Raw genomic sequence first — 17,730 nt, 5'->3', positions numbered from 1 at the left:
TCCTGGTGGAGGGGACCTAGTGCCTGTGTTCTGGTTGGTGGGGCTGGATCTTGTCTTTTTGGTGGGTAGGTCTGCATGCTGTGGTGTGTTTTGCGGTGTCTGTGACCTTATTATAATTTTAGGCAGCCTCTGTGCTAATAGATGGGTTTGTGTTCCTGTCTTGCTAGTTGTTTGGCATAGGGTGTCCAGCACTGTAGCTTGCTGGCCATTAAGTTGAGCTGTGTCTTAGCATTGAGATGAAGTCTCTGGGAGAGCTTTCTCCATTTGATAGTACGTGGAGCCGGGAGGTGTGTGGTGGACCAGTGTCCTGATCTCAGCTCTCCCATGTCAGAGGCACAGGCCTGACACCCAGCCGGAGCACCAAGACCCTATCAGCCACACGGCTCAGAAGAAAAGGGAGAAGAAATAAAGAAAGAAGGGAAAAAATACAATACAATAAAATAAAGTAATTGAAATAAAAAATAAGTAATTATTAAAAATTTAAAAAATTAAAAAGTAATAAAAAAAGGAAAGAAGAGAGCAACCAAACCTAAAACAAATCCACCAATGATAACAAGCACTAAAAACTATACTAAAAAAAACACAAAAAAAATGGACAGACAGAGCCCTAGGACAAATGGTAAAAGCAAAGCTATACACAGGAAATCACACAAAGAAGCATACACATACACACTCACAAAAAGAGAAAAAGTATAAAATTATATATATAGTTGCTCCCAAAGTCCACTGCCTCAATTTTGGCATGACTCATTGTCTGTTCAGGTATTCTACAGATGCAGGGTACATCACTTTGAATGTGGAGATTTAATCCACTGTACCTGAGGCTACTGGGAGAAATTTTCCTTTCTCTTCTTCTTTGGCATAGCTCCTGGGGTTCAGCTTTGGGTTTGGCCCTGCCTCTGCGTGTAGGTCGCCTGAGGGAGTCTGTTCCCACTCAGAAAGAACGGGGTTAAAGGAGCAGCTGATTCGGGGGTTCTGGCTCACTCAGGCCGGTGGGAGGGAGGGCTACGGATGCAGGGCGAGCCTGCGGCAGTGGAGGCTGGCGTGACGTTTCACCAGACTGAGGCTCACCGTGCGTTCTCTGTATTCTCTGTGTTCAACTTCAGGGGAAGTTGTCCCTGGATCACAGGACCCTGGCTTGGCGGGCTGCACAGGCTCCCGGGAGGGGAGGTGTGGAGAGTGACCTGTGCTCACACACAGGCTTCTTGGTGGCTGCAGCAGCAGCAGGCTTAGCATCTCATGCCCGTTTCTGGGGTCTGCGCCGATAACCGCGGCTCGCGCCCATCCCTGGAGCTTGTTTAGGCGGTTCTCTGAATCCCCTCTCCTCGCGCACCCTGAAACAATGGTCTCTTAATTGTTAGGCAGTTCCAGACTTTTTCCTGGACTCCCTCCCGGCTAGCTGTGGCACACTAGCCGCCTTCAGGCTGTGTTCACGCAGCCAACCCCAGTCCTCTCCCTGTGCTCCAACCGAAGCCCGAGCCTCAGCTCCCAGCCCCGCCCGCCCCAGCGGGTGAACAGACAAGCCTCTCGGGCTAGTGAGTGCTGGTCTGCACCGATCCTCTGTGTGGGAATCTCTCCGCTTTGCCCTCCGCACCCCTGTTGCTGCGCTCTCGTCCGTGGCTCCACAGCTTCCCCCCTCCGCCTGCGAAGGGGCTTTCTAGTGTGTGGAAACTTTTCCTCCTTCACAGCTCCCTCCCCAATGTGCAGGTGCCGTCCCTATTCTTTTGTTTGTTTTTTCTTTTTTCTTTTGCACTACCCAGGTATGTGAGGAGTTTCTTGCCTTTTGGGAGGTCTGAGGTCTTCTGCCAGCGTTCAGTAGGTGTTCTGTAGGAGTTGTTCCACATGTAGATGTATTTCTGATGTATTTGTGGGGAGGAAGGTGATCTCCGTGTCTTACTCCTCCTCCATCTTGAAGGTCTACCCCACTGCATTGTTCTTGATACAGACTTGTACTCTGAAACAGCATCCATCACAATTCACTCTGGATATAGAGCCGCACTTGACCAATTGAACTTTCTTTCATTATCTGTAACTCCATCTTTCCTCAAGAAGGTATGGTTTATAATATATATATGTATGTACTTGATTCACAAATGAATATTTTATATTCAGAGAATATATTTATAAAATCACAGAATATTTTATATTCTAGCTAAAGGAAAGTCTCATTAGAAGAATAATGAGAAGAAAGGGATCTTTTCTGGGAACATTTCAGAGCTTTTCTTGAAAACAGTAGCTACAGTATGGTAGGGAGTTTTCCACACACTTCAGAATGACTCCATTCTCGATAGTTACGTAGATTACATTGAAACTGGAAAATGTTTGAAAACCCAAATTTTGCAATGTGGTCATAATCATGCAAAAGATGTAAATGCACAAGGACCAGGAAAAAAACCCTTGTGAAAATGAAAAGAAAGAGAAGGAAAAGGGAATAAATACATAAAATGTTCTGGGAGTTTAGGAGAGTGAACAGTTGGATATCTGTGCAGGAAATACAGTTTCATTGAGGAAGTGCGACTTGAGTCCTACCATGAATAATGTGTGTGAGCACTTCAGGGAAGATAGCATTCCAAATACAAGGAATTCTAGAGATTGAGGAAGATAAAGGCATGAGAAAGCTTTGTTTATTGAAGGAACTTTGAGATGTTCAGTATTGCAGAAGAGTTAAATGCCATGGCGAGAGGAGAAGGTGACATGTGTGAGACTAAGCCAGGAAAAGCCTTTAGATTTTAACATTAGGCGATGAAGAGCCATCAGAACATTTGAATAAAAGAGTGGCTGCTTAGATCTGCATTCTGGTCTGCAATGAGAAGGATGTACTTTGGGCGTCAAAATGTCCCCTAAATGCACCATAGTGATGCCATGCAATAACTTAGAGAAGGGATGATAGTCTATGTAGAGGACATAGTTACTGCGAAGGATAATAAAGATACTGAGGGAGGAATCATCAGGATTGGTGACTCATGATGTCAACATCACCACCATAATGTCAATATCAAAGTTTCTGCCTGTGAACCTGTGCGGTGGTTTCATTGTCTAAGAGAAGTGAAACCTATAAGGCTTAGGGTAGTCAGTTGACTTGGATAAGGCCATGAATGAGGACAGAAGCAAAGCTTGTTCCAGAATCCAGGCCTTATTGAAATCAGTGTTATTTTCACTAACAAATGTGAGAGTTTAAACTTATGAATGACAATAGTGAGTAATTTTGTTGCAAAGTCACTTTAATTATAGTTACTGCATTCAATAAGCACATTCAATTTAGACAACTCATTGTTAAGTACTTTCAATAGCATGAAAGAATTATATTCAGAGGTCATAGAAAGAGAACAGCCTTCTAAATTCATGTTCCAACACAACAAAGGCCACAACACTTACTTGAATGGTATTCTTTTACTTCTAGATACAGTGTTGAATTATAATTCATTTCCAAAAAAGAGAATTCTTCACAATAGAAAAAATATAAAACTTGCTTGTACAGTACTTCTTTTATGTGCTGGAAAAAAGAGATTGTTTAGCAACTGTTGACATGGAAGTAACTCCAGTGGGAGTATATGGTTGCCATTTATTTGGTAGAAATTAGATTTATGATATTTTATTTTTTAATATAAAGCAGATGTCAACTTAGTGTACCCAGTCTGTCAAGATAAGTCAGCTTAAAGCCAAAAGAATCGTCCTCCCAAGATTTACTCATTTCCCTGGTAGACATTCTTTTATGATTGCTTTTGTGACTGCTGTCTCAGTTCCTCACAGTGCAATACAGATGCTACACCTAGCTTCTTTCTTAAATGAGAGACATACTTCACCAATGTAGTGCATTTATGAGTAGGGCAAATTTAATGGATAGTAGGAAGGGAGGTGGGGTTGCATTATAACATTGTAGTCAAATATGAATTTTAGATATAACTCATCTTTAAAACCTCTTGCAGTTGTCTCATCACTGAGGAAAGTCCACTGTCCACTTTAGCCTCTCATCATTTTACTTGCTCATCTCCTCTCCCTAGTCCCTTTTTACTCCTTTCTTTAGTCTTTCCCACCTCAAGTGCCCACCCCCGCTGGAGCAAAGCAAAATTTCCCCTCACCTCATTCAAAGCAATTAATGTTTTCTTTTGTTTTCTGGGAATGCATACCTTCAGGCTCCCCAAGTACCTATTCTAAGAATTCTCCCTAACAAAGGCAGTTTCTTCTCTAAATGAGAAAGGCCTTATCCTATCAGGAAAGAGGTTGAATAGCAGCTATTAAAGTCAGATTTCCGGGGTTTGAAACCCAGCTCTGTCACTTAGAAGCAAGTTACTTAACTGACCTGAACATTAAGTTATTATCAAATGGGAGTAATTTAGAATATTATAGGGACTGCAATTATAATTATTATAAGAATAATTATTATGATTATATAATATTATATGATTATTATATAATATATAGTTATTAATGATTATTATAAGAATAGTATAAGGACTCCATAAAAGATCACCAGAATACCCACCACCTTAACAGACAGTTCTGATGAGTTCTAGTAGTCTTGGAAAGAGAGTCCACGTTAGAGATTTATCGAGATTGGGGGTCTGGGTTTAAGTGGCTTAAGACTGGTCTTTTAATGCAGGAATCTTATTGAGCCTGGTCAGTGTATGATGTAGTAGTTTAGGATTGGTGGACATATTGAGGAAAACGTCTTGAGGTCAACTGATAGGCAAGCAGTTTGTCTAGTTAAGATATATATTGTCCTGAGAAGACAACCAAGCAACGTACTCTCCTTAAAAGGGGATTGTTTGACCAATTAATTGTTTGAATAAATTTATTTTCTGGAAGTTCTTGAAGCATGCAGTGAAGCTATTTATGAGTTCATAGCCTTCTCTTAGTTCTGATATTTAACCTGTGTGGTTGCAGGAGATTTCAGTTCTCAGGGTCAAATGAGATGATACATAGAAAACGTATAGTAAAATGTCTGCTACGTAACTAAGAGTTCAGTAAATGTTCGCCACTTAGTACTAGCTTTCTTATTATGATGTTTCTTAAATCAGAGCTTGACTACAGGAGGAGGTGGCCTAACCCTAGCTGAGAAATGCAGGATTGGATAATCAGACCGACCTATAGGGTGGGAATCTCTTCCAGCTTTGGTAACAGGAGGGAACACAGGTTGATAGACCTAACTCATGGATATTCAAGAGCAGGCAAGAAGCAGAGATCTCAGCAGAAATTGACCCTTTGAGATCTTCCAGCAGAGATTAAGGTAAGCAGGAAGATTTAATAGCAAGCAGCCACAGCCAGCAGCAGAAATTTCAGATTACGGCAATAAATGATTTGAAAGAACTAAAAGCGAAAGAGGCAGGACCTTTATTCCACACTGCTACCCTGGACAAAGAAATAAAGCAGTTCTCAAGCCAGGATGGTCTAGACACCAGACCTGTTATTGAAAATGCATTGGAAGTAAGGAATAAAATGGATGCTTGGCCACAGAAACTAAGAATAAAAGACAAGTTAATATGGCTATGGTCAGAATACTATCAGCAGCAAGGCTGAACCAAAGACCTTATCTGTAATATTTCATATAGTACTTGATAATATAAGAATAGCATAATAATAACTTACATTCATATAATTCCTTAATAATTCCATTTGTTTCCTCAAAAGTCCTGTGGTATAGATGTGGCAAGCAGTTTTACTCCAATTTAGGCAATGCCAGAACTGAAGCTTCAAGAGTTTGCTCATAGATCCTAATGGCAGAATGAGGAGATAAACATAGATTTTCCAGACACAGAGCCTTCTCCAGTATATCAAAATAGAACGATGTTACTTATGTTTGAGGGGAATATGTTATAATAAAATGACTTGCAGACCAATTTTCTGATACTCCTCCTCTTTCCTATCCCTAGCTCATTTATTTGCCATGGCTCTAGAAGCTTGAAAACCAAAACCAACTGAAAATATAAAAAGATGTAGAAAAACGGGTATTTCTACGCCTCTAGTTCAGATTATAATAGTGTAGAACTATGGCTGGGGGACTTCCCTGGTGGCACAGTGGTTAAGAATCCGCCTGCCAATGCAGGAGACACAGGTTTGAGCCCTGGTCCAGTAAGATCCCACATGCCGCGGAGCAGCTAAGGCCGTGTGCCACAACTAATGAGCCTGCGCGCTAGAGCCCGTGAGCCACAACTACTGAGCCCTCGTGCCTAGAGCCCGTGCTCCACAACAGGAGAAGCCACTGCAATGAGGAAGCCTGCGCACCGCAACAAAAAGTAGCCCCCGCTCACCACAACTAGAGAGAGACCATGCACAACAACGAAGACCCAACACAGCCAAAAATTAAGAAATAAATAAATAAATTTATTTTTAAAAACTACAATTGGGAAGTTAATCTGATAATTAATACAATAGCCTGCCTCTTGGTGAAGTTTTCATGCGTCAACCCCTTACTAAATATATTTTGTGACATGCAGAAGGCTAGTTTCTGGCAGCACAGAGATAAGATTAACCTTCCCTCTTCTTTTTAAGAAGCCCCTAGTCTACTGGATTATATGTATTTGTTGTGAAAGAGTTTAATAAGTAAAAGGATTGAGGCATATATGAAGTACAAGGTTGGGGGAGGGGCTGAGTAGTCTTCTCTGGGATTAGGGAAGTAGAGAGAAAGAAATTCCCTGGCTCCCTCTTCCTCCTTTCTGCTGCACAGCGCTCTCCACCCAAGGTCCTCGTGGCATATTTCAAAGAGAAACTGACAAGCAAGGGAGTCTTGGAAAAAGCATCCTGCTCAAAAACTCTCCTGCTCCCCCCACCCCAATACTTAGAAGAAAACAGAAGGAGCAAAGAATAGATCTGATAGCAAATAGGCTAAGGATGAGTACAGGGTCTACCTGGATGTTAAAATAAAGGTGATTGGGACAGGTGAAGAACAGTTTGATTTTGTAAAAAAAGAAAAAAATTGAAATAGTCAAGTAATTATGACTTACAGGAACTTACTTTTGGAAGGTTTAACACCACGGAAGTACAAATCAACATATAGAAACCCATGCAAAATTAAGTGCTTCATTTTACGGAGGCACCAAGCTTTCAATTATGGAAGAAACACTTTCCTGTTGCCCAAGTTTTCTTTGCATGGGTGCATTGGAAAATGATGGCATTTCTCTCTGTGAATATAAATGTTAATGACGGGGAAACATGGAAACCACACATAATTCTGCAAGGTTCAATGCAATTCCCACAGCTCTTAAAATTAAGAAGTATATAGAGGACTTGTAAGTCTTTATTTTAAATCACTGTTATTACTCTTCTTTGTTTGAGGCAGTTAAAGGTAGCCGCTGATTCACTGAGCAGCAATCCAAAAAGTCATGCAAACTACAGTGTTGACAGCCTTTGTTTGGAGTCCGAAATGCACTGTATCTAACTAAACCAGTGTGTAATTATGGATCCTTTGTGATTTCCCATTCTCATTTTGTAGTCAATTTTTCTTTGATGTGGCATGTTGTGTTCCAGTAGCTTATCTGAAATCATCAATATGGTTTTGAAAAGGATAAAATCAAATTGTAACAGTCTATGTTCCCATAATATGGGCATAGCCAAGGGAAAAGATGGTAAATAGGTGCACTATCTCACTATTTCCATGTTCCAGACAGTGGAAAAGTGATTCTACCCCCGAATTCTCTCCAAAGAAGAGCAGTTGCATTTATTTCTCATACATTTACAAATCAACAGCTGATACACAGAAAACTGGATGAACATTAGTATGTATCCAGATGACAGAAGAGATTGTAATTGAAGTAGAGACTTTCTGACTCCAGTACTTATAATTAAAGGAAATAGTGCCTTATTTTAGTTCATACAAACACAACAAGAGATACTAACCTTATACATCCTATTTTAAAATGTTGATGTAAGCAAAAAGGTTTTATATATGTATGTATGTATATACATACATACATGTATGTATATACATATATATGCATGTATATCATATCAGTGTTTCTGTTAAATACATTTCGGTAACAGCTGTCACCTTGGCTGCACATTCAAATCCCCAGGAGAGATTTCTTTTTAATCCCATTACCCATGGCCACACCCCAGACCCCTAAATCAGAATCTCTGTGGCTAAAACCCACATATCAGTAATTTTTTTTCAAGCTCATGGGATGATTCCTATGTGCAGCTAAGAATTAGAGCCAGAGATATATTATTACAGAATTAAAAGGAAATAAACCTTCATTTTATTTCAACTATTATAGATTTAGAATGTCAAAATATAGTGCAAATATGAAATGCTGCTATGATAAAGCTTATGATCTTATTGGAATACCAGATTTCAGGAGCTTAATTTGAGTATTGGGTATCAGATATTCCTTTCAAATTGATGAAAATTACTGTTGCAGTCTGCCACTTTTACTCTCAAAGTTAATTACATGCACATTGTGTTCCCACAATTATGTCAAATTTTCCAGTTCTATTTAGATGTTCACATAAAAGAAATAATATCTTCGAAAGACAGGTTGCTAAGAGTATTTGATCTATATGTACCTAATTTCAGTGAAAGCTGTCTTTCTATGCTTAGTTTTAATAAAATGATCCTAGGAGAATCTACTTCTCTTGACTTAAAGATATTTATAAAGATATAAATTATTTTAAAAGGCATAAAAATGCTTTTTTTCTAATTTTTCAGATACCAACAACATCATTTAAGACATCTAGCATATAATATGGAGCAGAAATCATTACTATTACTAATATTATTAAATAATAAATTATTTTATTAGTGGTATTATTTATTACTTTATTATGCAGAGTATTGAACTAGCTCTGTGACTTGAGACTTGTATTCTGTGAAATAAATATTTGAATTAGTCAACTTTGAAAGTCCTTTGCAATTCCACCTTTTGGAGATTCTGAGCTTTACTCAGCTGTGTAGACCAAGCAATGTCTACCACACATTTCAGAGTACATACTTTAATCTTATTATGAGAGACGTAAAAGCTGAGGTGAACAGTGGTGAAATTCTTCCTGTAATACCACAGAAGAAGGAGGTTGTCATGTGTGAGGGTGAAGAGATTATTAGAGAAATCCAAACTATCTATTTATTTTAAGTACTTACCTCCACCTACATCATATAGGTTCCTTGTTTTGTTTTGTTTGTTTTTAATTATTTCTGGAAACATCAGCCAGTTAAAAAAAAACTCTGCCAGTTTAGATACTAAAGACATTAAAAAAAAAAAACCTGAAAAAATCAAACAACACTTTAGTACTTTTCTGTGGCTAAAGAAAAATTATTGTATTCACCTGTTCTAAGTGTACGCTTTATACCTTTTATATGTCTGAAATCAGGATGAGTTTTACAGTTAATGATTAGTTACAAACATTGTCTACCAGCTGGCAGTTGTCATGTAGGCAATATTCCTTAAGTTTGTGTGAATGTGGTCATGGCCGTTTACATAGTTAAACTTCGACTAAGTTATGTGCAGTATTTGTACTGTATGTGTAGAGTTTGTCATTCAACATTTCTTCAGAAAGATTACAATATGATTCAGTATTAGAACAAAAAGTTATTGTCTGAACAGAAAGACAAGGAAACAGTGGCAAAAATTATATTTCATTTGATGAAGCCAATATTTATGGTTGGAGCAATGACTGCAATTTCATATTTTCTTGTTAATCAACAGCTAACTGATTTACATAACCTTGTTGCTTATCATGTCAACCCAGGACCAGCAGTGTCCACGTCACCAGGCATCTTATTAGAAATTCAGGGCCTTGGGCCCATCCCAGATCTACTGAATCAGAATCTGAATTTTATCAAGATCCCAACATAATTCTTTTGCAGCTAAATTTTGCAAAGCACAGCTTTATAGTACCAAGGAGGATACTCAAGATGAAGTTGTTTTGTATTTTGTTACTGAGGTACGTGCTAAACGCATGCCTCTCATTTAAGCAATACAACCTAAAGCTGGAGAAATCCCCTTAGAATAGATGAAAGAAACTTCAAAGCAACAAGAAACTAGTGTGACTGATTTATAAGCAAACCTGAAAATATTGATAGGAATCTATGTCCAAATAAGTTTAAAAGCTTTTTCTATAGGCTTTACTTAGGTATTGAATAGAGCCTATTCAAGATAAGAAAGCATTATATTATAGTTTATTTGACAACATTTTTCTAGTGGAACATAAAATTTTTCCTAGTGAAACATTTTTCTTTCCTAGTGGAACATAAAATCATGATGTATCTAACCCTAGGTGAAAAAATAGGTTTGATGAATTACGGACAATAATTCAAGTTCAGTGTGTCACAAATCCATTAAAAACCACGAAAATAAAAACTCTTGTTCATACGTATCTATGCACTTGAGATAACTGGATAAACTGACATAGAAAATGATTAATTTATGTAACAAGAATTATCCTATAAATTATTTTATTATTATATAAAGTTTTCTTTGCTAAATAACTGCATACATAGGAGGAAGAGGAAGAATTAATAACATATTAGCCACATTTTATTTTTATGCTACATTAAATAATGACATGGTGGAAGTTTTCTCTAAGTAAGCAAAATAGCTACATTAATAGTAAATTAGTTCATTATAACTTCGTCACATAGATGAATATAAAATTAACATTTGTGAGTGGACTTTTTTTAACCGTAAAAATAAAGCATGCCGGAAATAGTTTAAGAAGCTGGATCTACATGTCTGCTTTTATTTCGATATTTTAAATGATTTATCTAAATTAATATCTCATTCATTTTTTCTTTATTAGCACTTAGTGTAACTTGTGAGAGATTTAATTTAAAAGAAATGATTTTTATCCAAATGATACTAAGTAGACTTTATAGACTGTTATCCTTGGGTTAAACCAGTGTTTGTTGACTGTTGGACAGATTTCAGCCTGCTTCTCCAGCTTTACTTCTTTATTGATGATAATGATTATCTTTATGATACATTTTGTTCAGCATGCTGAAAGTGAGGGGGTGTTTTGCTGAGGAAGAAGAATGGAGGTTTGAGGAAAATCATGGCAAGAACCTTTCTGACTTACCAAGACAGCTTTCTAAGTTCATTTAGTGATGAACTGCCTGGAGGTACAGGTCAAATGATGATGAAGCGTATAGAAACCATTTGAATTTTGCTACCAGAATGGGAAGAGATGACTATGAATCAACCTACTTTTCACCCCCTACATTTTGATTTTTCTTATTTACACAGTGTCCTATATAGTGTGGCTGCTTAATGAATGTTATTCAAATAAATATTTGCTGAAAAAATGTTATGGTTAGACACATGCACATTCTTATCTGGCTATATTGCAGAGCACTTCACTGAGTAGGTGATATTTTAGACTGTTTTAAAAGATGATTAAAATCTCAGCAGACTTTTATTACATGCCTTTGATGCCCACACTTTAGTGGATTTTTTTTCACTCACCTGTGAAGGGGACTAATTTTAACGATGCTAATTTTGTGTCAGAGATTAGGTCATTTATTGGTGGCAGGCTGTATCTGGTTCATTTTACTTTATGGAATTATTTTAATTTTCTAGCTGTTTAGAATATTTTACAGGAAAAAATAACCTAAGGTGAATAAACTTCTATTCCTGTTCTGGATACCCAGTGACATTCTTTTCTTAATATTCTGTAATCACAGTGATTTAACATTACATGACAGAAATGTCTAAATGTTGAAAGTTGATATGGGTGAGAGCCATCTGCATGTTAAATTTGGGATGACCACCTAGAACACACTGCATGTTATTTATCAAAATGTACCTTTTTCAATGGATGGCTTGAAAAGTAAAATCTGGAGTTCTTTTAACTTATAAGCAAAACTAAAAGTTTTTCTCAAAATATCAAGTTCTAAAAGTAATAACAATTATGATGTAAGCTCTTACTAAATAGTGTGCTCCAGTGATCAGAAGCATCTGAATCACCTAGAAACTTTTTTTTTTTTTTTTTTTTTGTGGTACGCGGACCTCTCACTGTTGTGGCCTCTCCCGTTGCGGAGCACAGGCTCCGGACGCACAGGCTCAGCGGCCATGGATCACGGGCCCAGCCGCTCCACAGCATGTGGGATCTTCCCGGACCGGGGCACGAACCCGCGTCCCCTGCATCGGCAGGCGGACTCTCAACCACTGCGCCACCAGGGAAGCCCCTAGAAACTTTTTAAAAGCTGCATATTCTCAGGCTGCACCCCAGATCTTCGGAACCAGAATCTGCATTTTAACAAATCCCTAGGCAATTCCTCTGCACATTAAACTTTGAGATGTTCTGGTAGCCTATACCCTTTCATAATCTCCGATTTTGATTGTATAGTACTCATTGAGAATCTGTAAAGTGTATCCTGGCCCCTAAATCTTTACCTCAAAGTAGACATGGATTATGGCATTCTCAAACAGAATAGGAAGCGTTCGTGACTAGATTTTAGAATAGAAAAATCATTTCAGTTTTACAAGCTTCAAAACCCTGTGAGCAGATGCCTTTTTATGTTCTTAAGACTTTTTGAGTTATACAATAACTCTTTTTCTAAACAAAGAAGACAATTATATCTACTAAGTGAATTCATCTGTCCCTGTTGTACCTGGTCTTCTATTGATAAACTCAGAATGCTATTTTAGCTTTCTTAGACTTGTGTAAGTCATACCTCTTTGTTCCCTGGAGTTAATGTAAAATTAGTCAAAAATAAAATCAGTTAAAATAATATTAGTAAGTATGCATATTTAATTTTCAAAGTGCCAAGTGATTACTCACAGCAAATATTAAAAGGAAAATAATTTTAGATAATCATAAAGTGTTTCTGTAGTAAGGGGCTTTCAAGTCTAAAGTTGTGTCATAATGGATATTTTTATTACAATGATCAGAATGAAAAATGAACTTCTTAGCATGTCCCTCTTCTTTCCTCTCTTCCAGATGCAAGACAAAGGTCTACCCTGATGAACTTCCAAACACAAGTGTAGTCATTGTATTTCATAATGAAGCTTGGAGCACTCTCCTTAGAACTGTTTACAGTGTTATAAATCGTTCTCCACACTATCTACTCTCTGAGGTCATCTTGGTAGATGATGCCAGTGAAAGAGGTACAAATATTTTTTTTGTATATTTTTTTAATTAGAAAGCTTAACTGTGTTCAAAAAGGTAAGTGGGCAATGATCTGTATTTTCCTTGTAATTATACTAACTCTGTAACCACCTATCAAATTTTCATTAATATACCAACTCCAGAAACAAGTAACAAATTCTTTCAGTTTATCTCATGATTCCATGATTCTTACTAACCTAAGAAATCAGCCAAAATGACTTTCATAAGTGTTTCTTTTTTTTCCAAACTCAGTTGATCTTGTGACTGAGCATTTATATGACTTTGTGGATATTGGTCTTTTTATTTTTTTTAGTGAAGGTAAAAGAAAAATAACTTATAATTAAGGAGATTGCATTTGCCATTGTGGCCCAGTTTCTAAATTAGATTCTGCTATATTAACTTCCTAGTATATCTTTATCCTTGTCAGCCAAGTGACAGAATCATAATGAACTGTATACTAATTCACTGATGAAATCTCTACATCTTTCTTTTGTACAATGCAAAAAATGTTGATAGGAGTTTACCACCATTTCTGCATGTTGAATTTCCATCTGGGTAGTAGTATCTCTTCTCTGTCTTAAAACAGTTTCAAAACTTTATAAATTCTTATTGCACATTACAGATTTTCTCAAGTTGACATTAGATAATTATGTGAAAAATTTAGAAGTGCCGGTAAAAATTATTAGAATGGAAGAGCGCTCTGGGTTAATACGTGCCCGCCTTCGAGGAGCAGCTGCTTCAAAAGGACAGGTCATAACTTTTCTCGATGCACACTGTGAATGCACGTTAGGATGGTTGGAGCCCTTGCTGGCAAGAATAAAGGAAGACAGGTAAGAATTCATGTGTTATGTCTGTCTGGGTTTTGACTGAACCCGTTAGGACATTTTCAGCTGTCCATCAAAACCTTTCTTCCAAGTTGCTATTTTCAGAATGTTTATTTCCTAGCTTTTAAAAAAGTAGGCCCCCTACTCCTTATTTAATAAAGACCTTGGCTTATTTATGCTGAATCTGAATATTTGGTTAAGAAATAGTCAAACAATTCAAATAGTAAAGATGTGCTGAATATTCATTTTATAGGTGACGGAAATCAGTCCAATCAAAAATAGTATCATATTTTATAAAATACATTTTCAAAGCACCTTTGTCTTCCATCACCCTGTGAGGTAGGTAATAAAGGTATTCTTGTCTGTATTTAATAATAGGGAGGAACAAATGAGTTAAATAGCTTGTCCCAGTTATTGGAAATGATGGGAACAGCAATTTAGTTCTTCCCACTCCCAGAACAGTCTTCCCTTTACTACGTCAGTGCCCTTATTCAAAGTCTAGTCCAAAGCCACCCTGATGATCTTAAAAATAAACTCACACTCATGCACCCCACTGAAATGAAACAAGGATTTAAAAAAAAAAAAGCATAGAAAGCACAGCTGTAAGAATGTTTAATTATTTAAATAATATTGTCCTTTTGTACAGACATATTATGAAATCTGAAAAGTTGAAGAATATAGAAATTAAGAACCCTCATAGTTAGCTGAAATTCTTTCTGATGATGATGCTATGAAGTGGGTTTTTTGCAGATACTCATAAACATGGGTGGTAAATGAGTGTCATTCCTAAGCGCCTAATGAAGACAGCTATGCTGATTGCTGTCTGATATAGGAACAAAGCATTGCATAACACCTTGCTTGCATAGTCATTTCACCTACAGTGGAAAGGTCTTTTTAGAATTGAAGTTTTTAATTAAGCTTCCAAGACAGGGGCTGCTTAGTGTGAGCTAGTGCAGCTATATCACATAAATGGCAGGATTTGGTACTTGCCAGGAAGATGGATAGAAGTTGTCAGTAAAATGAACCATAGCAGTTGAAGAAAGCAGTGGGAACCTTTTAGTCAACTGAGTGTAATATATGGCTAATAACATTTTTCCATTCTGTGTATGGTACAGTATGCACAGGAAGGTAAGGTTGGCAAAGTATAATGAACTTAGAACCTCTTAAATTCATTTCCTGACAGCTTTTCATACATTATGCTGCTTTTTAAAACATGTGTTTCGTATTCAACTCAGTGAGTTTTTAATACAATGTTGTTTCACTATGGTCATGAATGGATCATTTATTTTTTTCATCTAACAACGTATTTAGATTGTATTTGCATATAATGAACTCTAATGCCTTGTCCTACTTATATGTTGTAAAGTTGCCATAACTAGATAATAAAGTCCTATTCAAGGTTATTAGACCTAATTTCATCTCCCTATAATTTAAATTATTAAATGTAATGAAGAAAGAGAGAAAGATATTGCTTTTATAAGGACCAAAGTTACCAAGAAGCTTTTCCAAGGCTAAATTAAATCTATTAATTTCAGAGAACTCTATGCATGGGCCAATTGTGTGGCATATAAGACCAAATAGAAAATGAGTGTTGGTGATGCTGTTGTTACAAAACCAGAATAAATAATGGACAGCATGTCCTTGCTTTCCACATCTATGGGTGATTCAATTGTATGTTTACATCTATGGGTGATTCAATTGTATGTTCACCTTCTATCTTATATGAAAAGCAAGCTCTACTCTTAGGAATTAGCTACAAACAAGGCACAGTTGTTTGAACATTTACTGTGAAGATGACAAAAGCTTGATCCCATAATAAAACATATAAACCTGGAGTAGGAGAAGACTGGAGAAAGCACAACATGGATTAAAAGAGTACCTAATGATCTCCCATGGTGAAAAGTTCCTTACCGTAAAAAGCCACCATCAAGAGTATCAAATCTGTATAACTGAATCACTTTGCTGTACAGCAGAAATTAACACATTGTAAATCAACTATATTTCAATAAAATAAAAAAAAAAAACCCAAATGTCCTGGCTCTTCCTCTTACTTTAAGAAAAAATGGATCATAAAACACCAGAAACTGAAGTTGCTTATCTTTTCCCATCTTAAAATATGTAGATTGTTAGTGTAAGCTTTTTTTTATTTTATTTTAGTGTAAACTATAAGTCTAGGACAGTTCACTCAGAAATTGTCATGACACTAATGTCATTCATAGGAAATATTTACTTGTACTCATGATCATGATTTTTATCGTTGCTTCTTGGATTTTCATTTGTTTGTTTTTCTATGAAGGTTTTCTGTGAACTATCTCTTTAAACTTACCTATTGCCTTTGAGAGTCAAACTACCAGATCTAATTTGCCATCATTCATTCTTCACTCCCCGCATGCTGTTGATTTTCAGTGGTCTATAGCTAAAATGATGCATAATATCAAAGCAGCTCTGCTAATCATGCTGTGAGTGGAGGTTTTATGAAAAATAGACCATGTTCATCCCGCTGAGTTAGTATCTAGAATGCGTTTGGAAGTCAGCTTGAAGATCAATTAGTATATTTGATTAGATTATACATGATAGAATAAAAGTAGACTGAAGTAAGATGCAGTAAAAGGAAGTAATTTTACAGAGAAAAAGGATAACATGAAAATAAAGGCAAATTAAAGTCACAAAATAAATTTCAACATGTCAGCTATATTAAGTTTAAAGAAGCTAAGGTAACATTTAAATTATTATTTATATGTAAACTGATTTTAATTTTTCTGCAGGAAAACAGTTGTATGCCCCATCATTGATGTGATTAGTGATGATACCTTTGAATATATGGCCGGGTCAGACATGACTTATGGGGGTTTTAACTGGAAACTGAATTTCCGTTGGTATCCTGTTCCCCAAAGAGAAATGGATAGAAGGAAAGGAGACAGAACATTACCTGTTAGGTATGTAGAGCATATCTTCCAAAGCATAGCATGTGTATTCCTATAATAATTAAGGAATATTATCAATTTGTATGATCATTTTTTAGACTTTTGAAGACATATACTTTTTATTCATATGCATATATGTATTATCACGTTTTACATGATCATATAAGAATCAATGACAATATTAAATCTACTTTAAATTGCACAGACAAATTTAAGTACTGGAAGAAGTGCCAATTTTTTTGAAACTGTGTATTCTTATATTCAAAACATATGTATTGTGAATTTTCTATGTGACAGGTATGTGTTAACCTTGATACTTCAGGTAGATGTAATATACTTTATAACAGAGATATAACCAAAAATGTTTTAGTAAATATTTTAAATTTACCAACCTTAAAGAGCTATCTTCCCTATAGATACAAAAGAAAGCTCCATTTGGAAAATTTTAATATATGAACAATTATGAAGGATTTATTGTTTGTTCCAAATTATTTAAAAAGCTACTTAAGTTGAAATATTTACGTTTAAAATATGTGTTTGCCCTTAATACAAAATAAGAACTATCATATAAATCTTTAGTTGTCTAGATAAGCATTATCTGATTTATTAATATAAAATTATCACCTTCTTATTTTAAGATACTATTGTGTGCCTCTTGCCTGCAACCAAAAATTGATTTCCTGAACAATACTTGGGGAGGGAGTTCACTAGTTTAGCTCTTTAAAGATGAATCTGGTAAATCATCATTTGGTTGGAACAATAAAGAAGTACCCTAACATTCTAAAACAATATATATAACTCATTATCTAGACAAGAATGTCTCCTAGCCTACTGAGAGAATGACTTATCTATTGACAAGACTAATTATATAATGAATTAATTAAAACTAGCTCAAAAAATTGGCTAATGGAAGTGAACAGCTCTCAATACTTGTTATTGGACAATTA

The 17,730-nt window shown here is 36.3% G+C and overlaps 1 protein-coding gene across 4 annotated transcripts in view; it reads left to right on the top strand.

Moving 5' to 3' along the window:
- Positions 1 to 17,730, top strand: part of GALNT13 (polypeptide N-acetylgalactosaminyltransferase 13) — a 549,363-nt gene that overhangs the window by 309,030 nt on the left and 222,603 nt on the right. For all 4 annotated transcript variants that reach the window (XM_027131165.1, XM_027131155.1, XM_027131182.1 and 1 more), the window contains 3 exons: positions 12,868 to 13,034; positions 13,658 to 13,865; positions 16,625 to 16,795. In XM_027131165.1, the coding sequence (XP_026986966.1) occupies positions 12,868 to 13,034; positions 13,658 to 13,865; positions 16,625 to 16,795 (546 nt within the window). The remainder of the gene's footprint in view (positions 1 to 12,867; positions 13,035 to 13,657; positions 13,866 to 16,624; positions 16,796 to 17,730) is intronic.

The sequence above is a fragment of the Aethalodelphis obliquidens genome, unplaced genomic scaffold (assembly GCF_003676395.1).
Source record: "Aethalodelphis obliquidens isolate GAN/ISIS:26980383/991018 unplaced genomic scaffold, ASM367639v1 scaffold2, whole genome shotgun sequence".
NCBI classification, from domain to species: domain Eukaryota; kingdom Metazoa; phylum Chordata; class Mammalia; order Artiodactyla; family Delphinidae; genus Aethalodelphis; species Aethalodelphis obliquidens.
Note: the sequence above shows the minus strand (reverse complement) of the source record. Positions and strands in the feature narration are given on the sequence as shown.